Here is a 27,603-nt window from a genome sequence, read left to right on the forward strand (position 1 = left end):
AAATCTAGCCTTCATTAATGCAGTCATTTTCTTTTCTTATTGCCTTCCTGATTGCCAATCATCTTTTCCAATAAGCCATATCATCTATAATATACACAAAGTATAATAGTCTCAGTTTAGTCATTTTGGTCTCTAGGGAGATTTCATGCTTGATTTTCTCCAAGACATATGTATTTTTTTCTTTTTTTAAAGTAGATGGGTTCAGTAGAACCCTCCCGCAGAACTACATTCAAATGAGTGGCTATCATGTCACTTCAGTCATTTCTTCTCCAAGTTAAACATACCAAACCCCTTAGTTGTTCTTCACAGGCTTAGTTTCCAGAACTTCTACCATCTTTTCGCCTTCCTCCAAAAACATTTCACCCTGTCAATATCCTTGAACTGTGATAAGCAGAACTGAATTTTGATCAGCAGAAATAGACAGTTATTCCAGCTAAGGTCTGATCACAGTAGAGCAGAGGGGTACTATTATTTTCCATAATCTGGAAATTATTTAGAGGTGAGCAGATTTCTGGCTACAAAGATCTACCTTATTCTTTCTCAAGTATGGTACAAGCGAAACATTCTGGATCCAGGTATCTATTCTGAATGTCTAAACTGAAACAAGAGAGAGATTCCCCCCCCCCCCACCCCCCAAATCTTTCTGTGCAAAAATCCATGACTGGTTACCACAAGCTATATTTCTTTCTGCAGTATAATTAACTGCTTGTTTATTGCTACAATTGTTAAACAGCTGGGATTTTGCAACCCTTGCTGAACTACTGGAAATCAGCCAGAGATCTTGTTTTATATCCCAGTCTAATTTTTTCAAGCCCTGCCTTTGCAAGTTTACCTGAGACTCAATTATATTTTCCAATGAAACAGTTGGATGGATCTTTTTCCTTGTGATATTATATAAATAATAGTCTTAATAATAATAGTCTTACATGAAGCAGTTGGGATATGAACAACTTGAAAATGGCATTCTTTTTGTAATCATTCTGACTAAAATTGCTTTGGTCAGAGTGACAGACCACACCTGAAGACTTGCTTCAACATGTTTATGCTAGCAGTTATCCTTATGATTTACACTTTCAAGACTTTCAGAGCTAAGATAAGATAAATCCATGGTCCTGCGTTCCACAGTGGTGGGATTGCATACTCCTATCAAGCAATAAACAGAGGAGGAGGAGGAGATGGTGTAAACTATATATCATGAGTAGGGTCTCCTACATCAGACAGGCTTTTGCTGAGGAGCCAGAGTACATGTGCCAAACAGAAAATGGTCACCAGCTAATGGACAGCTAATGGTCAGAGGATCTCTCAGAGACAACAGAAATGGCATCAAAGCAAAACACACACACACACAGAGAGAGAGAGAGAGAGAGAGAGAAGAAAGTCACTGTGGTATGGCAGAACAAAATTATTATTATTATTATTATTTAATACCCTGCTTTATCTCTCCTGAAGGAGAATCAAAGCAGCTTAATATAAAAGCATCAGCATATATTTTAACATATACAAATATGCAACCATTGAAACAGAATTAAATATAAACAGTATTTAAAAAATTAACAATTAAAAACCACAGCACCCCCTGAATTTATCTTAAAAATCTTCTTTACAAGGGTTTAGCCTGCCTATGGAGGGGGTCATTATGGCTTCCAGTTCCCGAGTTGAGGAGCAACAGCTAAGAAGACCTCTCTCTTGTTCCCACAAGCCAAGCTTGAGATGGAGGTGGGACTGAGAGAAGGACCTCTCCTGAAGATCTCAGAGCCCAGGCAGGTTTGTGGAAGGGGAAGTGGTTGACCAAATAGCCTGGACCTGAAGTTTCTAGGGCTTTAAAGGTCATAACCAGTACTTTGAATTGTGTCCAGAAACAGGCTGGCAGTCAACTATGAGTAATATTGTGGCTAATGGCACAATTGAACACAAGCCAAAAAGATGTTCATCTTCAATGTGTTCAGAGGTGAAAGAAAGTCAGAAGCTGCACAACGCATATTACAGGAACATGGAATATGAGACACGTGAATCAGGGGAAATGAGATATAGTAGAACAAGAAACAAAACCTATAAACCTTGCAATACTTGGGGTGAGCAAGCAAATATGGATAAGAATGGAACATATGAAGTCAGATAATTGCAAAGTGTTTATGCATGAAATAAAAATCTAAGAAACAATAGAGTGGCATTAATAGTGAGGAGATACGTAGCAAAAGAATTCAAAGGATATAATGGAAAGGAATTGACAAAGAGAATCTACATAAAATTGAAATCTCTCAACAAATGGGAAACAACGCAAGGAATGCAATAACCACATGACCACTGCATTAATCTCCCATACAAACAAAGTATATTTTAAATTCTATAACAAATATTTTACCATATGTGGAACAAGCGATGCCAGATGTCCAAGTTGGGTTCAGGAAAGGAAGCGGCACTAGGGATCATACTGCAAACATATGATGAATAATGGAGCAAATGAAAAAATATCAGAAGAAAATCAGCCTAGATTGCAGCAAACTCTTTGACTATGGAAATAATTAAAAATCTTGGATCACTCTTGAAATGAATGAGCCATAATATTTTATTGTCCTGATGTGAAGCTAGATCTTAGGAATGAGTACGGAGAAATGGAGCAAAGACTGCAGTCAAGAAATCAGAAGAAAACTAGGACTTGGAAAAGCAGCTATGAAGGTCCTAGATAAGATCCTGAAGTGTAAAGATATGTCATTGAATACTGAAGTTAGGATAGTCCACACCATTGTACTTTTCATTTTTATGTATGGTTTTAAAAGGTAGACAGTATGGAAAACTGATAGGAAGAAAATCAACCCATTTGAAATGCAGTGCTAGAGAAGAATTCTAAAAAGGCAAATCCCTTTTGATAAATTCAGAAAGTATTTTCTTTGAATGGAGTGAAATATGTTTCCCCTCACTCCTTTCAGGCACGCAGTCTACTCATTCTGTGCAAAGTGCTGGGTTCTATCCAGTGACAATAGATTGATCAAGAAAGTCAAAAGAAACATTGTTAGAGTTCACTCTGGTAACTATAGCTGGAGGAACAAACATATGTCTACTCCACCCATTTAAAGACTGCAATATTCTCACTTTTACAAGAACAGATAAGATTTGAATATTGCCAAATAACAAGAGAACTGTCTACATAGGCATGAAACCGAGTGAAAACCTAGCTCCAGTGTTACAGACTGATAAGCCTAGCTGGCAGAGAGATCACCTGTGATGTCAGAAATCATGTCAGCCAATGTTGGGTGTGGTCTGTCTCAAATGTTGCCTAGTAAATCTAAAAAAACATTCTCTGAAAACAGGAACAGTTGCAGCAATATCTCTTTGTCATCCAGCTATCCAGTACCTTAATTGGCCCCATCAAGGGAGCAACACTAAAATGAATCAAGAGACATTTAGTCCACAAAGAATAAAGCTGTGTCTAGTAAAGTTTAGGCCCTAACGTTTGGGGAAGAAATAGGTGCCAGCCAGAGGAAATAGCCCAAAAGTGCAGCAAGATAACCTTGTTGTTTGTCTACAGAACACACTGCCCAAACTGGAAAGGTGCAAGAGACCTGGAAGTAAGCCAGCTGAGATAAAAGCATATCCTGTTATAATCAACCAGAACATGAGGATTCTAGGTTCAGGGGCTTCTCCTTCTATGTCAGTGGTTCTCAAACTGTGGGTCCCCAGATGTTTTGGCCTTCAACTCCCAAAAATCCTAACACCTGGCAAACTGGCTGGGATTTCTGGGAGTTGTATGTTACAACACCTGGGGACTCACAGGTTGGAACCACTGTCCTGTACTTTAAAGTAGAACACCTAAAAGACTCTTGATGTTTTTAATCAGTTAAACAGGGAGCACCTTTCAATGCAGCCCACAGGATGAGGACCCAATCATCTCCACTTTTCCCAAAGCTTTAAAGATATGCATAGAAGTTATTTCTCATAACACAAGTTTCTTGAGGTTGGTATGCTTCTTAATTGGATCATTGAGTCAATATGGTGTGATGGCTGGCTGGGATTAGAAAGACCTGCTTGCACATCCCATACTCCCTCAATGACCCTGGGCCATTCAGGAAACCTTAGCTTAACCTACTTCTAAGGCAAAATTTGGGGTGGGGTGGGGTGGGGTGGGGTGGGGTGGGGTGGGGTGGGGTGGGGGAATAACCTATTCTTTGAGGACTTTAGAAAAAAGGAAGGGTATGTAAACCTAGGACTTGATCTTCCTTCCGTTATATTATTTATTTTATAAATATACAGTACTTTATTTTAATTATATCTTGATATTGTTCAGTATTTTAACTGCTATTTGTCATCCTGGGAATGACTCTCTGAGGAAAGGTCATTTGTGTTCCCTAAATAAGAATTTTTCTATAAATAGTTGTTGAAGCAGAGGGAACTAAATCATAAGCATGCCTGCAGAGAAGTATTATCTGGGTCAAAAAAGCTTATCCTACAATAGCATGGGACACTAGCATGGATTAAGTTTTAAAAGGCAGGGCAGTTTTAGTTACTGTAACTCTCAGTTGACATAATGAGGAAGTTCAACAAACAATGCGATATTTTGCTTGTTTAAACAGTCAAGTGATAATCAAAAATGGTCTTGTGACAGTAACGTTTATATTAAAATTTATTAATTTTAAACTAAATTATGATTTCCACTACCAAGAACATAAAACATTTGTTCAGTAGTCTATAAGTGTGTGTGTGTCTTCACACTTATGGACTTATGGTGACTATAAATTTAATGAGGTTTTCTTAGGCAAGGACTGTTCAGAAGTAGTATTGCTAATGCCTTCCTCTATAATAGTTTGACAACTGGGATCACAGGCAAGCATGGTCTGGGACAACAAAATGAAGCAGGACGCAGGGTGATATAATTTTGCCAGGAAAACTCGCTGTGTATAACAAATACTCTCTTCCAACAACCTAAAAGACGGCTTTATACATGGACTTCACCAGATGGTCAACACCAAAATCAGATTGACTACATCCTTTGCAGTCAAAGGTGGCAGACATCCATCCAGTCGGTGAAAACAAGACCTGGGGCTGACTGTAGTTCAGATCACGAACTTCTTATTGCTCAATTTAGAATAAAACTAAAGAGATCAGGGAAAACACAGAGACCAGTTAGATATGATCTCACTAACATTCCTAGCGAATATGCAGTGAAAGTGAAGAACAGATTTAAAGGACTAGATTTAGTAAATAGAGTCCCAGAAGCACTATGGACAGAAGTCCGCGACATTGTTCAGGAGGTGGCAACAAAGTACACCCCAAAGAAACAGAAAACCAAGAAGGCAAAATGGTTGTCTGCTGAGACACTGGATGTAGCCCAAGAAAGAAGGAAAGCAAAAGGAAACAGTGATGAGGGAAATATGCCCAGTTAAATCTGCATAGTTAAAGCAATGGTATTCCCCATAATCACCTTCGGATGTGAGAGCTGGACCATAGGGAAGGCTGAGCGAAGGAAGATAGATGCTTTTGAACTGTGGTGCTGGGGGAAAGTTCTGAGAGTGCCTTGGACTGCAAGAAGATCCAACCAATCCATACTTCAGGAAATAAAGCCTGACTACTCACTGGAGGGAAGGACAGTAGAGGCAAAGATGAAGTACTTTGGCCACATCATGAGAAGAAAGGAAAGCTTAGAGAAGACAATTATGCTGGGGGAAATGGGGGGGGGGAGGAAGAGGGGTCGACCAAGGACAAGATGGATGGATGGGATCCTTGAAGTGACTGGATTGACCTTGAAGGAGCTGGGGGTGGTGACGGCCGACAGGGAGCTCTGGCGTGGGCTGGTTCATGAGGTCACAAAGAGTGGGAAATGACTGAACAAATGAACAAGAACAACAAAAATATTCTAAAAGCATAATTTTTAAATACTGCCTACCTATAATCTTATAATTTTTGATTGTTGTGTCCTTCAAGAAATTGAAAATTCTGGAAAGATAAAGGGGCTAAACAAAATTACAAAGAGAATTAACAAAGTTATATGCAATAAGAATTTGTTTAATTCCCATATATGTGTAATCACAAAAATGAGTTCCCTACCCAGTCATCAGTATGCTGTCTTGGTGTAAAGAGTACTGTACTACGGAACATCACTGTCATGGTTTATCAAATTGTTTTGCAGCAGCATACACTTTTCTAAAGCAGCTGAACAGTGCAATCCTCTGTCTGTTCATTCAGAGGTAAGTCCCAATATATTTAGAGGGGTTACACACAAAGACTGTGTTCACTTTTTAACTGGGCAGATTTATTTTCCACACTATTCTGGAATTTTGCTGAACAAAAATCTAAAGTGTGCTGGCTGTATTTTTCTTTTTTTCTGTCACTGTTTTCTAGCTGTTATTACCAATTGTTGAGACAGATCACATATGCACAAACTGTATTATGTGAACCAGTGATTCCCTTACTAGGAGTTAAAACAAACATCATTGTCTCTATCAGAACAAAATTGTCAAATACACTTTGTTATCTTAAAAGTACTCTATGCATTCAACAGATTTTTTTATTATAAAAAACTAGTAAAAAACCTTGTAAAACTAGGACTAAAGTTTACACTAATTAGATGTTTTTTGTTGTGTTAACTTGATTTTCATCATTCATGTAGCAGTATGCACAACAGAGACTTGGGAGTGGGGTGAAATTGGCCACATGTTAATCCCAGAAAAGGGAGGAGCCTTTGACACTGATCCTATGAAAAACAAGGAATTAAACAAAGCAGAATAATCATGATGGCAGTGTTTCAACAACCAAACAGTACCAGTGTTATGTTTACATAAGATGAGGAGCCAAAGATGATGTCAGAACCTGGAATCCTACATCAAACCCAATTCTGGGTTGTAATGATACATACAATTTTCATATCAAAAAATTGCAACAAGGCCAGTGCCAAGGGTCCATCAACATATAAAAACTGAAATAAAAGCAACAAGAAAATATTTAAAACTCATGTGCTAGCCATTTTTTTTCTGAAAACAGGAAAGTTAATGCTCACCAAACCAGACAGGCTGTAGCAAAAAAATCTTGCAGAAATATTGCCCATCTCCCTACTTCTCCAATCACTACATACAAATCAAGCAAAACCAAGTAGAACCTGTTTTACATTTTTCAGTCATTCCAGTATCATAAACCAAGAGTGATTTTAGTAATTGGATTTTCTTCTTCTGCAAGTATGTGTACCAATGATTCCCAATTAACATTTGCTTAGAGGTCCTGCAGATTATACGTGCAACTATGTTCAATTTCTTCTGCATGTGAGAAAAGAACCAGTATCTCTTACCAGTGTTTAAGTGTCATCAATACTGGATGCTAGACCAGTTTCTATTACTGCCAGGGAACAGTCAAATCTTACATCATGCAGTTAACCCTTTCCTCCTGGGTAAATCTCCAATGGGAACTTCAATGCCATTAGAAAGATTTTAGTCTGAACGATAGTATAGAAAGTCACACATTATGATTCCAATCTTGACCAGATCCATTCCTTTTTTTTCATGCAACACCAAGCGATTTTTAATATCACATGGAGTTTGCTTCATATCTAAACTTAAGATACCCCATAGGCAACCCAGTCAAAACCCTGCTGTGCAGGAAAATACAATCACGTTCAAAGATAGCCGCAGAACGAAGACGTTGTGAGATTTGTTTGATTCTAGTTTTCTGTTATGTGTGTTTGAACAAAGTGAACTCAAGAAACAGGATGACAGAAAAGCAGAGCAAGTTCTCCCAATACCAACAGCTTGTCTCATGCATGTGCACCCAACTAGTTGGTTTGCATGCCTTTTTAACCCTCAAGAGAGGGGTGGGAGAGATGATATCGGCAAGCCATGTGTTTACTAAGAAGGCTTGGCTTACAGCACACCTGGTAAGGGAGTGCAAACTTATGCAACTATTTCAGTGCTTCCCTCTGCTGAATGTAAGAACTGGAATCCATTATTCCACAGAATATATAAAACAATGTTGAGATGCTATGGCATAGAAGTTAGAATACTAATCCAAGACCAGGGCAACCCATTTAGAAATGAACCTGACTGGCTTTGGGCCATAGCCACAATTTGATTGCCTGGCCTGTTTCTAAAATTTATTGCGAAGATGAAAAGAATGGGAGGGAATAATGTATTTGTTACTGAACTGCTTAGACAAAAGGCAAAATATAAATGAGTATGGTGGTGTTAGCGGTAGCAATATCAAAGCTATTTATAGAATTCACAATTCCTATTAAGTAAAACTCAGTAATAAAAAATATTGGTAGTCTCCATAGTCCTGGGCTCAGTAATACAGAAATTGACACCTGGACTCACTACAATAGCTCAGGTTCAATCACCAAAGAGGGTTCACTATTAAAAAAAATAACCTGATCATAATACATGAAGCAAATCTATGACAGGAACATAGCTTAAATTTTCAGAAAGAATTTTTATGTCATTAATGTAATGGCATGTAATTTCCTCCTTCTTTACCACCAAGGCCCCTGAAACACTGCAAGTAATTTTAATTAGTGGCCCACATCACATTACAGACTATGCATAATCCATAATGACTAACATGTTAACTGCATATAATTAACCCACATTTACCCATAAAATAAAACTCCTGAAAATGTATTAAGTGTTTGAATATAAATACATCAGATATAGCACACATTTTATCCACTGGGTGGCAGCCAGTAATTGCATGTTCACCCATCTATAAATGTAACAAGTAATGTGATAAATGGATGTTTCTCATTTTAATAATAAAAGATGGGGGAGGGCTCTTTTACTCTATTACTCCTTTCCACCTAATTCTAAGGAAGCAATTCCTGTGCTAAACCAGTGCAAACAAAGTGAAGTTTAATCCAGACAAGACAGAGGTGCCCCTGGTCAGTCAAAACACAGATCTGGGAATAGGGATTCAGCCTGTGTTCGATGGAAACCTGGAAATGCAGGTTTGCAATTTGGGGGTAAGCGCACCGTTCCTGGAGAAGTCAAACCTGGCCTTGGTGGTAAATATCTTGGTTGCATCCCAGCTGGACTACTGTAATGCACTCTATATGGGGCTGCCTTTGAACACAACTCCACTGTTGCAACAGCTCCACTGGTTGTCAACACATTTCCGGGCACTTCAAAGTGCTGGTTTTGACCTACACAGCCCTATGTGACTCCTGTTAGATTATTTGAAGGACCAGACTTCTTTCTATGAATCTAGTAAACATTTATGATCCACTGAGGAGGATGTTCTCTTTATCTCACCACTTACTCAAGCACATTTAGTGGGAACACAGGACTTTTCAATGGCTGCTCCCAGACTGTGAAACTCCTTCCTAAGAGAGACTAAAATGGTCTCATCCCTGCTTGCCTTCCAAAAGCAGGTCAAGACTTATTCTGCAAGCAGGCATTTGGAGAAGTTAAGAAGCCTATTGCTGAGGAGGTTGGGTGTGGGATTTTTGGGGGGATTGTATATTTGAAATGCATTTTAATTGATTCAATTATATTTTAACTGTACTTTTAACCTAACACAGAGAGTACTGTTTAATTATGTGATTTTTATTTTTGTATTTACTTTGCTTTGAATTGATCAAAGTGTGTGGCTGTTAGCAGCTTTGGGTCCCCTCAGGGAGAAAGGTGTGGTAGAAAAAAGTAAATATAAATAATAATAATAATAATAATAATAATAATAATCTGATCATCCACCATTTCTCCACTCTTGAGTCCAATATCGAAGTGTGCCATGTTCACAGAAGATAGAGCTACTTACTGGGGGGAAATGCAACTTTCAGATATTTTAAACTGCAGCTGAAATTCCTTATAATTGTGAGTGGGAATCCAAGAATACCTTAAGGCTAGATTTCACCCACCCCTGGGCTACAGAAAGAGAGGGTGAAATCCAGCCTTCAGATGTTCCTGGACTGAGAGGAGAAAACCAGATATATAGACCCCATTCCTTGTTTTGAGATAAGGTATCTATTTCCTTTATGTGCACTATTGTCCTTAGATGTTTAGAATATTAAAGTGCATCTGCTTTATCTATTTTGAAAAAAAAGTCACACTTGAGTCACACATCAAGTTGATTATTTTCCATAGGATTTGCTAAAAAGTACACCCAGTTGAATAATAATGTCTGCATTGTCTCTGAACTTGTAAGGGTTGGCATTCAGTACTGCAGCTAGAGATTGGTCACTACAGCAGGTGTATCCAACTCATTTTCATTGAGAGCCACATCAGCCTTACGATTGCCTTCAAAGGACCATTTGCAATTAAAAGACTGTATAAATGTATCTCCCTCATCATACTAGAGCATGGATCCACTTTAAATCCGGTTGCTGCCTCCTGCAGCATTTTTGGGTTTGTAGTTTAGTAAGGTCCAGGACCTGCCTGGCTGAGCATTTCAAAGGCTCCTCCCCTAACCTACAAGCCCCAGAATGCTGCAGGAGGCAACAATCAGCTTTAAAGTAGATCCATGCTCTAGTGTGAGGAGGTCGATGTTGCCCTGGCATTTGAAGCTTCTTGGGCCACATAAAATGGTATGACGGGCTGAATTCAGCCCACAAGCCTTGCACTTGACAAGTATGGCCTAGAGTTATGGGTCTGTATTCAGTTTCTATATGCAGTGTTACTGTAAGACTCTGTAACTGTCATTCCAACCCACTTCAGAGTCAGAACCCAGATCAGGCAATGCAAGTCTGTTCATTTTCTGATTAGGACCCAAGGATGATGACATTTCCTCCTCCTCCTGTCAATGAATGAGACTTCAACAAGGCCTTGTAACAAAGATCTTGCTTTGGATTGTGACAACCTCATTCAATGGGGACAATGTCCATTAAGCTATTCTCATCATTCAATTGACAAGGTGGCTGAAGCTGAAATCCAATAATATTTAAAGAGTCACCGTTTACTCAGTCCAGTGCGAAACATTCCTTCTGCCCCTTCAGTCATTTGTTCCAGGCATCTCTGTGTACCTGGCTCACTTCTAGTTTTGGTGACAGGACAGGAGGAAATAAAATGTGGTTAGAGCAAAAGATTTTGGAAAGGTTTCAGCAGACCACTAGGACTTGCCTTCCAATACAGAAATATATTTATATATGAACCAGTGAGCCCTCTGTGTCTAGTTTAGGAACTGACTAGTAACCAGAAAACAACTGATTTGAAAATGCATTGCCAACACAGCAACAAAACCTAGTCTCTGTCAACATTGAGACTAGGCCAATACACTGAAATTTTATTTAGGAAATACACATAGTAGCAATTTTAAAACTCCTCAGGGAGTTTCCAAAAACAGTCCAAGAGCTTAGGAAATACAGTAGAGCCTCGCTTATCCAACATAAATGGACTGGCAGAATGTCGGATAAATGAACATGTTGGATAACCCAGTCTCTACTGTAAGAGGTGGCCAGGCTCCTGCTTCTGCCTTTGCCACTCTTCTTGCTCGGTTGCTCGCCTCTCCCCCGCCCCCCCCCCTCGCTACTCACCAGGCCGAGGGAGGGCAAGTGAATGAGGGAGGGTGGCAAGGGCAGCAGCGGAGGCAGAAGCAGGAGCCTGACTACCTCTTCCAGGCTCCTGCTTCTGCCGCTGCTTCTGAGACCTGAAGATGCCCAAAACAAAGCCCTGTGGAGATGGCAGTCACAATGATAACTCCTCATTAGGAAAATAGCTTAAAAAATTAAAAAGATGATAAAAACATGGAAAAAGTATATTAAACTGCAATAACAGTAAGGGCTGAAAAATGGCATATTTTTGTTGAGGAAAATTACAAGTGCTGAGACTGAAGGAAATATGTGATTTTAACTTTATATTAATGTTTTTAACTCTGCGTTTTAATGGTTAAATGTTGTTACATTTTTATAATCTAACCAATAGTATGTGAGGCATTAAATTTTGCCATAAATATGTTGGAAACCGCTTTGAGTCCCATCCCCCGTTCCCCCAGGGTGAAAAAAGAAGTATACAAGTTGAGAAAATAAATAAATAATAAATAGTACTACCCTCTGCCACAAAAACAAAGTTTCTGGCGTATAACAACTCCTTTCAAAGTAAGTACAGCACAATTAAACAGGAAATCCTGGAACAGAGGCTTTTCCCCAATTTCGTTACATAGTGTAATGTGATAGTGGAGTCTGCCCTTGGAGAAGTTGGGAGCAGAAAAAGAAGCATTTCCCGTTTTTGAGGTGAGGGATCAAACAGTCCTTGTAATCCTTTTCAACACTGACAAACAAGTTTTTCTGACTCTCTGACACGGGGGCCCTTATTTCTTTATTCACTGGCTGTCCCAGCTTCCTCCATGGCTGACTCAGGACAGGCGAGAGGCCTACATGTTCCAACAGCAGGGCTCAAGAATGTGAGGTGGCATGAGGGGGGTGACGGCCTGATTCATGCGTCTGAATTCATGACCAATAAGCAAGGAGTTCAAAGTTATCAGTGCCCCCCCCCCCATCCTCCTCCTCCCCAGTGATAGAACACCAGCTTCCCCTTACCTCCAGGACCTGAGGCGCCCTAATGCTCCCAACTACGGGGGAGGGCATGGCCCAATCCTGTCAGAACTCCCAGGGACCAGGCCGGGCCTCTCTGGAGGATGGGAGGGAGCAACTCGTGTCAGGGGGAATCCTGGGAGCGGGGTCCGAGGGGGAGGCAGGCGGGCAGGCAGGCGCTTTCCCCTGGGTGGGGCTGGCAGCCCCGAAGAGAGCAAGGAGCCCCCAAAGCAGGCCCCCTCCCTTGGGCGTCCCCTCAGAAAGTGAAAGCAACTCGTCCCTGGCCTCGCGCTCCTTTCCTCCTTTCCTCTGGGGGTCCCGCGCCCCTCGCAGAAGAACTTCCCTCCGCGGCAGAACTTTTACTCACCCAACTCTCCTCTCCTCCGCCAAGCGCGCTCCGCTCCCCCGCCCGCCCTCACTCACTCTCCCTCACTCTCCCTCCTCCTTCCTGGTTCACACGCTCGAGCTCCTCACCGCCTCGCGCCGGAGGGAGGGAGGGAGGGAGCGACGTCAACGAGAGCGCGCAGAGAAGTTCGGCCCTTTTCGGCACCCGTACCCACCCGCGCGCGCGCAAACCCTTCTACCCCTGTCAGGGCTCCGGACTGACTGAGTCCCCGGAAGCTGCAGCGAGGAGCGAGAAGGCATGTAAGTGAGCAGTGAGAGGTTCTTCCAGGAGGCCTTCCCCTTGGAAGCAGGCGGGCGGGAGGTGCCTTTCCTCGGGTAGCACTGCGTTCCCAGAAGGCCCCGCAAATGCCAGCCTTTTCGACCCATGCTCGCCGCAGTCCAGTGCGGCCTTCCTCAGCGCGCACCCTTCGGCCTCCTCAGGGGCTGCCATGGCTCGGGTGCGCGCGCTCCCGCCGGGGTTCAGCTTCCGCCTCGGCCCAGGCCTTCCTTGGGCCCTTCCACTATATATCCCAGAACATCAAGGCAGGAAATCCCATATTATCTGAGTGTGGACTCGGGCCCCTTCCACACAGCTGAATAAAATCCCATATTTTCTGCTTTCAACTGGGTTATATGGCAGTGTGGGTTCAGACAACCCAGTTCAAAGCAGATATTGTGGGGTTTTCTGCCTTGATATTCTGGGTTATAGGGCTGTGTGGAAGGGCCCTTAGAGAAGGAGGGGGTAGCCTTCTGGGTTTGCAAATGCAGGGCCCTTCCACACAGTCATACCCGGCCCCCTTCCACACAGCTGAATAAAATCCCACATTTTTTTGATTTCAATTGGGTTATATGGCTGTGTGGGTTCAGATAATCCAGTTCAAATATTGTGGGGTTTTCTGCCATGGATATTCTGGGATATAAAGCTGTGTTGAAGGGCCCGCAGATAACCCACTTCAAAGCAGATATTGTGGGATTTTCTGCCTTGATATTCTGGGATGTAGGACTGTGTGGAGGGGCCCTTTTCCATTTGTTAGGGCCCTTCCACGCAGCCCTATATCCCAGAATATCAAAGCAGAAAGTCCCACATTTGACTGTAGAGTCATATAACCCAGTTCAAAGCAGTTATCGTGGGATTTTCTGCCTTGATATTCTGGGAAGGGCTGTGTGGAAGGTCTCTTAGAGAAGGAGGGGGTAGTCTTCTGGGTTTGCAAATGCAGGGCCCTTCCACACAACCGAATAAAGCCCCACATTATCTGCTTTGAACTGGGATATATGGCTGTGTGGAAAGGCCCCCAGAAAAACAAGGGAGAAAATCCCACAGTATCTGCTTTGAACTGGGCTATATGAGGGCCCTTCCACACAGCTTTATAGCCCAGAACATCCAAGGCAGAAAACCCCGCAATATCTGCTTTGAACTGGGTTATCTGAACCCACACTGCCAATGATCATTGTAATTTAGGGCCCTTCCACACAGTCATATAACCCAGAATATCAAGGCAGATAATCTGCACTATTTGCTTTGAACGGGATTATCTGAGTCCACATTGCCATATAATCCAGTTCAATGTGAATTTTATACATCTGTGTGGGAGTGGGACAGAGACACGTTTTCCTTCCTAATGGTTCAGTGCGCACAAAATTCATTTCATGGACAAAATTATTACCTTCAGAATCTGGGCAAAAGGCCTATATGTTTGAACGTTTATAATTTGAGACCCATCTCCAAGATATCTCCTTGTGTACATTGATGTCAATACAAGTATTTCCAAATCTGAAAAAAAAATCCAAAATACTTCTGGTATTTCAGATAAGGGGTTTTTGACTTGTAATGGCAAATGTCACCCTAGATCTGAAAGAATAGGCAAAGAGTATGCATTCCACCTGAAGTCCTGTGGCTGCCACCTCCTCCTGCAGAATTCTGGGGCTTGTAATTCAGTGAGAACAAGGACCTCTTTGGCTGAGCATTTCAAAGGCCCCTCTCTACAAGCCCCAGAATTCTGCAGAAGGCAGAAACTGGTATTAAAGTGGAAAGATGCTCTACTGTAATGTTTCAGATGGGATGCATACTCTTTGCCTGTTCTTTCAGCTCTAGTGTGATATCGACCATATGTGACTAGGCTGTGTCTCTGAATTTAAAAAGTTACCAAGTCACACACAGGACCTCCCCACACTAGATCATGGATCCACTTTAAATCCAGTTTCTGACACCTGCAGAATTCTGTTATTCTCTGATTTTGCACTCTATCTCAAGGCTATGCTTTAATGTAAGCTGATAGCTTTTAAACAGTTGTATTTCTTTTCTAAACATACAAACTGACCGATTCCCATTTCTTTCTTTTATTTTCCCCCCTAGGGCTGATTACTGGAAATCACAGCCCAAGAAATTCTGTGATTACTGCAAGTGCTGGATAGCAGACAACAAGCCTGTATGACTATCTACCATACTCTTAAATGAATCTGAAGTACAGGGATTTGAGTTATATAGCTGTAGGTTGACTTTGACCAGTAAGTTAATGCAGCCTTGGAAACAAGTATATTGACAAGTGTTCATCCTTTCCCTTCATCATTTCCTGTCAGGCTTGAGACAATGGAGCATGGGGGACCACACACCCCCGTGCTCCATTGTATAGTAGGCCCTCCACTTTTGCAGGACTCTTCAAAGTATAAAAATCGCAAATGGACATCAGAGCTTTTGTTTAATGCGAAAGAGCACCTCGCAAGGCATCACTAGGTCTGCTGGTTGCTGACCACATAATTGTTCTGGGGCACCAGGAGATTCCTATAGAAGTGTTACCTCTTGGAATTTTTAGATCCTGTACTATGGTAAATTTCTGACTGGAGTTGACCATAAATTCACCCTGGAGAACTTCGGGATTCCTAGAGATAACATATTAATCAAATCTCTGAATAATCAAATCCCCTCAATTTTAAGCCTATAATATAGAGAGCCAATTGTACTGCATTAGCATCCTCTCATCCCTGACCTGGCTTCCAAAGCTTTTTTATTCAGATTTGTATTGAATTTGTAAAGCTTTTGTATTCAGATTCATCATGCTCCACAAGGGGAAAGCGACAGGCCAAAGCTGGAGACAAAGGAAGCAAATAAATAGGACTTCTGGAAACAATTACATGGCTGCATTAGCCCAACTACAACTGCATAGGTAGCTGTTGTGCACAATGTTGCCTGTGCTGTGTTAATATTTTCAGATACATCTGGTGAGGGGAAAGAGGACTTCCTACCATATTTGTTTGTATTCACCACAAAAGACAGCTGTGTTTTTTTATCAGGTTTCTTGGTTGTTTTTTAAATCTGTCCTCAGGCATGGTAATTCTTGTACCATATCCTTGACTGCAGGACAATCTGAAGTTTTCATCAGATTTTATGAAAGGAAACAAGTTGCTGGTCCTTGTGGTTGCAATGGATAATTCTAAAAGGACATGGGTAATTAGGTGATTGAACTGAATGTCAAAATGAAATTAAACCAGATTTTTAGCTGTCAGAAGGCAATTTTCAGTGTGCACTGCAAAGTCCTTGCGTTTTTCCATAGCTGATTGGACCAAAGTAAAGTAGACAATGTACAGTACATTAATGCATGCCCTGTTGCTACATTTCCATGATATGATTAAGATTTGTTGATGTTGTGTGCCTTCAAGTAATTTCCCACTTATGGTGACTCTATTACGGATTTTCTGGAGCTGAAAGTATGTGACTGGATGAGGCCAAGCGGGGAAACAAGGAGTGGTCTACGCAATCATAATCTAGTACACCAACCTCTATACCATATTAATGTAAACTCAGGTTTGCTTGGTATAAAATATGGGTCATCTTGACATAAACTGTTGAGTCCAATTGTTTTCATATTTTTATTATAAATCAAACCACTGTGCGATTCAGCAGTGCCAAAATCCTGTCACCAAAAATACAGGAATAGTTCTTTCAGTTAAACCAGAATGTTTCAGAATTACCTCGACATGCCTTTCTGCCCCCCTACCCAAAACAGTACTCTACTATCTCGAAATATTTCCTCAAAGAAAGGTGAAATATTAAATACAGTATATTCTGGCATATAAGACTACTTTTTAACCCAAGAAAATCTTCTCAAAAGTCAAGGGTCGTCTTATACACGGGTGTAGTCTTATGCATGGGAGTCGTCTTAACTCTATATTTTAACTGGAAAAGTTGGGGGTCGTCTTATACGCCCAGTCACCTTATATGCCGGAATATACGGTAAGTATTATTGTTTTGGGTTAATGCAGTATATATGTATGTAGCAATAAAGTACTAATCGCAACAGTACTTTACCAATTGGTGAAGGAAATTTTGCTATGCTTCTTGAATTCATTGAAAATCTAGAGAAGGGGGGCCTTATAACCCCCTTGGTAATAAATCATTTTCCTTGCTATGATTCGATCTAGCGAATACTGCTGTCCTATTTCTCTGCATATTTCCTCAATTTTGTCAGTTATATCTAAGCGGGTGTTCTTCATTTTCCTCATTTTAAAATAGTATGCATCAAATTTAGCTAGTTAGTTTAGTGTTTCAGAAATAATTGCAATTGAAAGAAAATGGCACCTGTGTTTCCCTCTCTCCTATTTGTGATTGTTATATTTAAGTTTACATCCTGTATTTTGAAGGTTAAAACATTTTCTGTTGAACACTGCGTTCCTGGTAGGAGTGCTTTTCCTTAATTAAATTTCTTTAATATTTATATTCAGTTTAAAAAAAACGCTGTTCCAGTGTATGTTTCTGTGTGCATTAATTCATTCTCTCTCTCACTGTCTTTTTAAAGAGTATTGACTTCCATGAAAGAGGAAAGAATCATAAAGAAAATGTGGCTAAGAAAATTAGCGAGGTAATATAAATAGATCTTTATTTATCCTAAACATATTGTTCAATATCCAACAGTGGGTGAAATAGTGAAAGCCAGTGTAAATTGGAGGGGCCAGTGCCCCATCCATTCAGTCTGAAGACTAGTTCTGGGGTCCCAGAAAATATTTCAGAGCAAACAGGGAAGGGGCGGAGAACAGCATCAGAAATGGATTCAGGGGTGAAGGAAGGAAAGAGAGTTGAAAAACTGCTGACAAAATATTGAGATTATTTTAAACTTCAATAATATGGCACTTGCTCCTTTTAAAATTGTAGATTAAAAAGAAAAGTTTGGAAAAGGCAAAAGAAGAAGAAAAAATGTCTAAGGAATTTGCAGCCATGGAGGAAGCTGCGATGAAGGCTTATCAGGAGGATTTAAAAAGACTTGGTGGTAAGGCAGGTAGGTTCTTCGAGGTGAATTATCAGAGCATGCTCCCTCACCGATTCTAGTGAAGGTGATCAAGTACTGCATGGAAGGGGGTTGGACTAGATGGCCCATGTGGTCTCTTCCAACTCTACTGCCAGTCCTCTGTGTCCGTGGATTTATCCATTAACAGCTTGAATGTACTCCACACACAAACAAGAAAATCCCAAAAGCAAACCTTGTTTTTGACATTTTATATAAGGGACAATGTTTTACTATGCCATCTTGTAAAGTAGGAATTGAGTCTCCATAGATTTTGACGTCCATGAGAAGTCCTGGAACCAAACCACAACAGAGACCAAGGGCCCACTCTATTATCTCTTCATTCAATTGCGGTCTAAGAACATTCAGAGACATAACTGCTCACAAAATACATGGCAGTATTGTAACTCTCCCACATCAGTTACCTCTAGCAACTGGCAAGGACAAATGTCAGTTGGTATGTTAATGTTAAATGATGTATTCAATCTATTGTGACTCTCTTTTGAAAGGGTAGTTGCCATGCTTTCAAGAAAGATACATTAATCTTCCCCAACATGGAACTCTCAAAGGCCTACATCCATTTATTACTCCTGTGCTGTCATACCCAAGCTGCTTTAAATGTTTTTAGTGCTAATGTGTCTTAATTTTCTATCAGCTTGAGGGAAGCTGGTTTGCCTTCCTGGTTGAGCAAGGAACCCCACAGAATCAATGTCCACCCTATTGCTTTACAGAAATTGTAATGATTTATTGATTGATTTTGGGCCTATCTCCACCTAGGTATCCCCACAACATCTTGGTATCCCCACAACAAAGTCCATACTTAAAATTTGAAGGTAACTGGTTGTTCTTGAAATCATTGCTTGTTGATGATTCTGGAGACAAATAGATGAAAGTTTCCCTTTCTCATGTTCTCTTGTAAAGGGGCCTCTGGGGCACTCAATGCCCAAGGTGATCACACCAGAGGCTGAGAGAAGAAGCCTCTCCTATTGAGACTTGGCACCTTGCTGAAGACGCTGGAAACTCCACTGGCTGCCACTGACCAGCAATAGAGCAATATAGTCAAATGAGTTCCCAGAATAGTAGTTAGTATTGGCTTGAAATGGCTTGAAATGGAGCTCACTGAGACCAAATATAGACACGTCTTGCTTCCAAGATTCCCTGGTGGTAATAACTCTAATCTAAAATGGCTCCCTTTCCACAGGCAAAGGGGTGAGCCAACTCACTGCTCTAAACCAGAATAGTTTCCTTAAACTCCACCCTCATGAAGCTAACAGAAAAATGGCTGATCTCAAGATGTGGGTGAGACTACCTAACAAAAGGAACTGGGACTTCAACAGTTGCACCACAACTCCCAACTAGTAAAAGGGGAAGACCCATTTAAACCAGTAGTTAAATGGCACGTTAGAAGTTAATTCCTTTGATTAAATGGGCCTACTCTAGTTAGAATAGAAATTGGCTTTAGGACCTGTTGTTTTGTTATGCAACCCTCATTACTCCCAATCTTCATGTCCAGTGTTCAGATAAAGTCATGGTTGTTCAGCCATGGAAGTTATGGTTGAAATATCTGGAAGATAATGAGTTGGGGAAAGATGCCCTTGATGTAAACCAGGCAGGCCAACTTAGAAAAGGAAGCAGCTCACATTGCTATAATTCTTTCTTATCAAGGTTACATTCAGAATTTACAATGTTTTAAACATTTAAAAACATTTGCAGGATTTTCTTAGCTTAAATTCAAACCACCAAAATTGTAAGATTTTTTTGTTTTTTAAAAAAGCACTCTCCGTGTTTCAGAATCTACAGGTCAGAGCGCAACACCAAAAAAACAGGAAGTGAAAAAAGGAAAGAAAGAAAAGAAGAAAAAACAGACTGCAGACATTTCATCAGAAACAAATGAGTGGGTGCGAGGATTCTCTGCAGAGGGCTATGTGTATTATTACAATACACTATCAGGAGGTAAAAGTGTAGTTTGGAAATAAATTGAAATAATCAGCTATCTGGAAATACAGCTCCCTTCTACACATGGCCCAAGCTGAAAGTACTCAGAAAGAATGGGCACATTTTTTTCCTGAATGTCTACTCTAATGCCATCCATCATTACATAACATCCACATTTACATATATAATTCATATATGTGGGGGGATCAGTGTGTAACAGATTTGTCAACTGATTTTTTAATTTTTATTTTTAAGAATCGCAGTGGGAGAAACCGGAAGGATTTCAAGACAATACTGAAGGGTCCCAAACGGTAACATAGTATATGCGAAATCCTTCATTATGTCTCACCTTTGTGTTTCTGGCATAATATAATTTCTCTTCTCCCATAGAGCACACTCAAACCTAAGCTCTTAGAACTCTTAGCATCCTCCTGTTGAAGGTATTTTACAGTCCCTTTCTGTCTCAATTCCCTGAATGAATCAAGCATCCACTGGCCATGTTTTCGTCTGTAGTTTTCAGTGACCGCAAGAAGGAAGGAGTTCTTGCCTTAGTATTAAAAGACATGCAGGAATGGATCAGAAGAATCCACCCTTATGATCCAGCACCGACTATCTCCCCATTGTTGTTGGTCCATAGTAAGAAAGATTATTAAAGTGTAGTCTCCTAATTGCAAGACAATGAAAATTGGAACAGGAAAGCTTAATAATTTACATCTACTCTTACAAGTCTAGTTTATAGTTTTCAAAAATCCAAGAGCTGATTCTTCCCGTTCTGATGCCAGTAATTTCTCAGGAGTATGGTTTCATAACACAATATATAATTTGGGCCCCAAACCTGCCCTTAACTTATACATCAGGTCAACTTACAAGTTTCCCCCTCTCCAAAAAAAATCAGATCAGTTTATACTTGTTACATTTCTGATGAATTAGAAAAGATATAAAATGTTTAAGTCAGTGAGGAAACTATAGACTTATTTGATTACTTTCATATTATCACGTAAGTGATACTTTGGTTGATCTTCATTAAATCTGATCATTTTGTTTTCTTCTTTGTTAGTGGATCGAAGGAACAAGCGATAATGGTCTTACTTATTACTACAATACAGAAACTGGAGGTAAATAACAAAGTTGTTTTTTTCTGGCTGCTTCTACTGCTGACTAAATTTTCTGCAAAAGAACTGTTCTTTTGCAGACGATGATATACAACCATTTGTATTTTTTCTACACACACTTGTTGGAAAGACGTTATTGGCTGCAGCTTTTGGGATTTATGTACTTAGAGCATGGTGCCCATTTATTGCATGGTGTTTCATATAGGCAAGGAATATTTTCTGTGTAGAAATTTTATTATATAAAACATTCCTTAGTTTATTATGTCTTGAGTAAAGAGTGCAACTGTTGTATGCCACTTGGAATTATTTTCGTACAAAGCACAGGACCAAATCCTTACTTAAGAATTAAGTCTTATTTAGACATGAGAGCTTCATGTGGAAATCACCAAAGGAGTATAAATGTCTCACCTTGGATCTAGTTGGCTTTGCTTCCTCGATTGTTATTTTTGGGGGGGAGTGGAGAATGGAGGCATTTGAATCCTGGCTTGTTACTCATATGCTAGTGTAATTCCTGGCGCATCTTACAGTTATATCTTGGATCTGATTTCCTATTTACTTTGTAATTTTTTTTGGAAACATATTTTGAACAGTGTAATACAAATATATAAAATAATAAGTCTCTGTTTTAAGTTGAGGCAAACAGTATCAGTTGCAATCTGAAACAATGTTTTACAGTAGCGAAAAGGTTATTTTAAGGAAGAAAGACTTTCTATCAAGGACTTTCTATCTTTGGATCCAGCTGTTAATTTTTTTGTACTTGCTCAGTCTAGCTAGTTTCGGACAGTAGAATCGTCATTGATTATGTCTCTGATGCTTCCCTAACTTAACTAATAGCACTAACTTATAAGCCCCCAGTGGTACAGTGGGGTAAACCACTGAGCTGCTGAACCGCTCCGGTGGGAAGGTAACAGTGCTCCATGCAGTTATGCCTGCCATATGACCTTGGAGGCATCTATGGAAGATGAGCAACACCCCCCAGAGTCAGTCATGACTAGACTTAATGTCAAGGAGAGACCTTTACCTTTACTTTGAGCTGTTTTCTGTTTTTCCAGCATCAACTTGGGAAAAACCTGATGGTTTTGTGTCTCACTCAAAAGAAAGCAATGAAAATGAATGCCCTTCTAACAACAGCTTAGAAATGGAATCCAAAAGCGCAAAAGAAGATAATAAAAGTGATCTACAGAAGCCAAAAGAAGATTTCCAGGTAAGTCATGCCATTCTCCCAATTACTTCTTTCTTAAGGTTGTTCATTAATAAAGCGTTGTCTTTTATAAAACTATAAAAATCATATTTTTTAATTATAATGTGCCTAAAATCATTAAATAAATTTTGACAGAACAGCTGGGGGAATTTTACTAAAAACAGTATAATTTCTCCAGCTCAATTGAAAGCCAAAAGAGGGAGTAAGGATTCCGACTCTTTTGGATGGGGACATACTCTTCCTGAAGGTGGAGGAGGTTCACAACTGGGAAGTGCTCCTAAATCCTAAATGTCAGAGTTTAACAGTAGCCAGGCGCGCATTGTGCATCAGTTATATTTGTCCCTAGATATGTCCAGTCTGGCTATTGCGACACATGATTTAGCTCTGGTACATATCATTTCCAATACTATAACATGCTGTACATAGGGCTGCCTTTGAAGAATGTTCATAAACTACAGCTGCAACCAGGATGTTCACTGGGTTGGTTACAGGATACACATGACTCTTGTTGCAACTACTCTGCTACCACTTGGTCAGTTAACAGGCTTTTTATGACCTGTAAAGTCCTATATCACGAGAGGACTATATCATCCCTGTGAGCCTTCCTGTGCTTTGTAATCATCTGGGAAGACCCTTTTCCCAGGGTGTAATCTTGGGAGAGGATGTTCTTGGCAGTTGCTTCATGGCTTTGGAACGCCCTTCCTGGAGAGGATAGACAAGTACCCTCCTTGCTGTCCTAAATAATATGGTCTTTATTGATATGCTGTATTTTGTATTGTTTTATTGTTTCCTTTTACAACTGTTGTGGTTGTAATGTTTTGTGCTTCTTTCATTATTTTAATTATACAGGTTAAGTCTCATTTATCCAAAAATCTGAAATATCTCTTTTAAGCAGAGGTCTCCCTCCACCCCAAATCTCTTTCCTCCATGAGAGCTCCTTGTGGAAGAATTCAGCAGGTGCTGGATGTGACTAGCCCCCCTTCTTCCTATCCCCTAATCAGTATTTAAAAAATATTTAAAAATCTCAAATCCAAAAAACTTCTGGTCCTAAGCATTTTGGATAGAAAAAAATCAACTTGTACTTCAATTTTTTAATGTTGAGGATTTTTAAAGCTGTTTTGCCACTTATAAGACATCTTGAATTGCAAGACTGGGAAGGAAGTGAAATTTAAATCTCCTTCTCTATTAACCAAAACTGTTTTTAAATATTTGACATGGAGGAAATACCTTAACATTGAACAGAAAATTGTTATTGTTCCACCTTTCATTGAATAGAGTGTTATTTTTCACATTTAGAAGAAGACAGAAAAGGATGATGAGACAGAGAAGAAGCCTCAAAAACCAAAAAAAGATAGTCCTTATGGAGATTGGCAGGAAGTGAAACAGGAAAGCAAAGAGGAGGATGCAGCACCTCCTCTGCAAAAACCAACTCGTACAGCATCTCAGACAACTAAGCCTTATGGCGAATGGGAGGAAATTAAAGAAGAGGAAGATCCATAGTAAGTTCTTCTAAAACTTATTTGACAGAATTACAGAGGAATTTAATTGAAATAATTGTTTTTTACGTGGTTAAAATGTCAGAGAACCAGCTTAGAATAGTGATGAATGCATCCCTGGTTCAATTATCATCTTCTCTGTTAGGATATTATAGGTAAGCCAGTATCTGCCTGTCAAAAATGATATTGGTACTTCTTTATAAAGGCTCACGCTTGGTGTGAATCAGTGAAACTTCTAAATAGGCATCTTCTTTGTCTATTTAGGTGGATTCAACTGAAGCTATTTGCTTTCTGTTCCACGCATAGCATTCAGAGCGTATAGCTTCCTCTAGTTGAAAAGTAATTTAATACCTCTTTCTTATCTATTGGTTTCTCCCTGTAATCCTGAAGTATATAGGATGTGCAGGTGTGGATCCCTAATTTATGGATGTATGAGAGACAGCATGCCATCATGGTGTTGTGGTTTGAATGTTGGACTATGACTGGAGACCAGGGTTTGACTCCCTGCTTGGCCTTGGAAACCCACTGGGTGACCGTGGCCAAGTCACACTTTCTCAACCTCAGAGGAAGGCAAGGCCAAACCCCATCTCAGAACAAATCTTGTTCAGAAAACCCCTGTAATAGTTCCACCATAGGTCACCATAAGTAGGAAATGACTTGAAGGCACACAAGAAAAAGTGTGCCTGAGTATTATATATGTCTGCATGCCTCTCCTTCATATCTGTGTGGTATGCATACATACAAACAAATAAACAATTTGGTCATTTTTTCTGCTTTTCAGAAGAATACAGTTAATCACTGAAACTATGTATTTATTCAGTTGACTAAACAGAGAAATGCTATCATTTACAGCAAAAACCTTTTGCTTCTTCTTTACCACAATAAGAACTAAAAAAATTATTGCATTCATGGCTAAAATATATTTTAGTGCATGTCAATCACCTGATGAAGGTGCAAGTTAAAATGCTTTTTAAATAGTAGTATAATTTGTCTCTGTGCTTTTAATCAAGTTTATGTGATAATGATAGGATTTTTTTTTTTTTTTTTTGCTGATATGGGAAAGAAACAGCATTAGGGCTGCCATCTTCAGGAGGATTAAGGATATTCAGGTGTTTTGGATGTCAGTCCCCAGAATTCTTGGCCATTGGACAAGCTGGCTGGGGCTTCTGGGAGTTGGAAGTCCCAACATCTGGAGAGTCACATGTTTGACTTTTCTGCATTAGATAATACTCTAGGAGTCATTATCGGGGGAGCCAAGATCAGTGGGGTATTTTTTCAAGGAAAAGTATCTGGTAGCATGATGAAGGTTATTGACAAAGGACCTTTGAGCAGGATAGTTTTTATCTTGTCGCTGATATCCATAGGTTTCCAGTTTTATGTAATTGATTTATTTTCTGCTAGTCACTTTATTTCAGCTTGCCTCTGAGTAAAGATTGTGCAGTATTTATGCATGTTGGGGTTTTCATTTGTGCTTTTGTACTTGCAGTACCTTGCTTATTGCAGACATAATACATTTATTTTAAGAATTTGTAATAATGAGGTTTGTTGTTTTAAATAATCTTTTGTGTTCTTTTTTTTTCACTCAGTGAAAAAGTGGATTTGGAGCTTCCAGACACAGAACACGACTCTCCTGCTGCTCCCATTCTGGAAAAACCAGAGGATGCCAAGATGATATTTAAAGAAAAAACTGTTACTTCTCTTGGTGACACAGCAGAGGGGGTACCTGTTTTTAAAAAACGGAAATTTGAAAATGGAAAATCTAGAAACATACGACAGAGACTGAGTGATCACTGACCATTGAACCTGAAAATCTACACATTACTTTGGTGGAAGAGGAAAAGGGTGAAACAAGGAAATATTTCAAACATTTTCTTTAAAAATGTTTAGAAACCAGGATTCTTGTTCTCTTTTGAACAGTGTCTTTAGTATACATTGTTTTTAGGCAATCCTACTTTTGTTTGATGTAAAATTTGTTTCATTTATGTAGTCATGTAAATATAATATTTTTACATACTGTACATATGAATTCATTTTTTTGTCTTACAATCAATATTTTCTGTTGTGGCAATTCCTAAGTGAAATGCTGCTACAGGAGCTTGACTGCTTTTGTTGTGTCAATTCAATAAGATGAACATCAGTGTTTATTGAATAGATAACCATGGATGGGGTGGGAATCAAATCTCATAGCAGCTGATTTTCAAGATGTTATATGTATGGTATAGTTACATCTAGAACAAATCAAGAGAAAGTGATAAACATTCACCCACTTCTGCTTTTAGAAATCGAATCAGTAAATATGTTACCATATATCTCTTAATTCATTTTAGGGATTCTAAAATTTGATAGCAGCTAGTTTCAACACTTCTCATTTGTTATGATAGATAGTAGCAATATGTCTACAGAGAATGGTATGCCATTGTTAAATTTAAGGATGCTGTAACTGATGAATAGAATTTTGGATCAATGCCATATTGCTTATATTGCCTGTTTTCTTAATTCTTCCTCCAAGCCTTCCTGCTACACTTATGTTAGGTGGTGAGTGTTAGGGTGAATTACCCTAAAATATAGCAGAGCATCCAAAAACAAACAGGATACAAAAGTTGAGCAATAGCTCACAGCTAGCAAAGTGTGAAGTGCCGTGTGATGTGGCTGTAAAGAATTTAGAGCTTAAGCAGGCAAGATGCAGAGTCCAGTCTTTTAAAATCACAAAGGGTTTATTTACAATAATAAAGAACTAACTACATTTCTTCATGGTAAAGAACTGGGTCTGAGCTACTGTAACACCCATCTCTTCTAAGGTTTCAAGAGAGGGGGAAATCATCCAAGCACTACATATCTCTGACACACATGCAGAGATGTGTGGCAATGTATAGAGCAGAGCCTCTCTTTGTTGTTCCTCTTCTGTGCAGTAAGGGATTTTGCATGGACACGTTAGGTAAAGGTCCATTGTCATCATTTCTTATGCTGTTAAGTCTCCAAGGGAGGCAGAATGCTCTGCAGAAACTTTCTGTAGGCATGTTACCTAGAAACACTGCATTCTTGGTTTGTTTTTTTTCCGTGCTGTCCTTGCAGTTGGTGGCAAATTGGGAGATGGAGGGGGCAATTCTTTCTTTTAAAAACCATAGAAAATGTAATTTAGCATACTTTCTGCCAAATTGCTCACAAGAGCAAACAAATGTCAAATTAAAAGACACAAGTACTAGTTGTGAAATGCAGAGATTTTCAAAGAGAACACTTCCTTTGCGGCTTATTTTTCCCTAGGTCCAAAATGTCATGAAGATTGAGTCCATGGACCTTGAATCAAGAGTCCCATTGTTTCTGCAAATCTTCTAGCTGTTCTTCCAAGCGTCTAGCTTTTCTGTTTAGTTCACCTATTTCTTTCCCGCATCTCCTTACATATGTGTCGAACTCATATGTGTGTTATTCATACTACAAATCTGAAGAATTAATCCAAGCTGTGAAAAGGAAACTAATTACACACTCCAAAGTGTGAAAGCCAGTGGAAAGGGAACTAATTACAGACTTTAGTACTGCCTTTTGTTACTAGGAATTATTGGCAGTATGCATCATGGCTAATATCACTGTGGTTGTTTCTTGCTCTAGTATTCCTATGATTCTTACTATTCTAAAGATAGCCTGAAGCCATTAACTGTGTCTTGGTAATTCAACCTCATGTGCTAGGAAGCTTTTTCAATTCCTGTACTGTTCCAATATTCCTGGCAAAGTATTGTGTTCAGTTGTATTTATGATGATTTCTAAAGGTTTCCTA

The 27,603-nt window shown here is 39.7% G+C and overlaps 2 protein-coding genes across 5 annotated transcripts in view; one reads left to right on the forward strand and one right to left on the reverse strand.

The window, feature by feature from the left end:
- Positions 1-12,891, reverse strand: part of ELF1 (E74 like ETS transcription factor 1) — an 81,708-nt gene extending 68,817 nt beyond the window's left edge. The window contains exon 1 of one of the 2 annotated variants that reach the window (XM_060769361.2): positions 12,801-12,891. The gene's annotated coding sequence lies outside the window, so the exon portion shown is untranslated. Of the gene's footprint in view, positions 1-12,439; positions 12,771-12,800 lie in introns of those variants that run through there. The other variant, XM_060769365.2, reaches the window with a different exon arrangement.
- Positions 12,892-12,973: 82 nt separating this feature from the next.
- Positions 12,974-25,852, forward strand: WBP4 (WW domain binding protein 4). 3 transcript variants are annotated; one of them, XM_060769369.2, is made up of 10 exons: positions 12,974-13,078; positions 15,171-15,243; positions 17,608-17,670; positions 17,961-18,084; positions 19,882-20,043; positions 20,281-20,336; positions 21,083-21,140; positions 22,190-22,341; positions 23,635-23,837; positions 25,421-25,852. In XM_060769369.2, coding segments are annotated over exons 1-10 (1,101 nt in total). In that variant the 5' UTR covers positions 12,974-13,076; the 3' UTR covers positions 25,629-25,852. The 3 variants fall into 3 exon arrangements, with proteins under 3 accessions (XP_060625352.2, XP_060625353.2, XP_060625354.2); XM_060769370.2 differs by having other exon boundaries at positions 12,978-13,078; positions 15,171-15,322; XM_060769371.2 differs by lacking the exons at positions 12,974-13,078; positions 15,171-15,243 and adding an exon at positions 15,329-15,978.
- Positions 25,853-27,603: the final 1,751 nt, after the last annotated feature.

Source organism: Anolis sagrei, chromosome 3, assembly GCF_037176765.1.
Source record: "Anolis sagrei isolate rAnoSag1 chromosome 3, rAnoSag1.mat, whole genome shotgun sequence".
NCBI classification, from domain to species: Eukaryota; Metazoa; Chordata; class Lepidosauria; order Squamata; family Dactyloidae; genus Anolis; species Anolis sagrei.

Bases quoted from the DNA above. Each gene is read 5' to 3' on its own strand.
- WBP4 (XM_060769369.2), top strand. The intron at 15,244-17,607 runs GTATGACTATCT...GTCTTTTTAAAG, and splicing joins GGATAGCAGACAACAAGCCT to AGTATTGACTTCCATGAAAG. The intron at 20,044-20,280 runs GTAAAAGTGTAG...TTTATTTTTAAG, and splicing joins TTACAATACACTATCAGGAG to AATCGCAGTGGGAGAAACCG.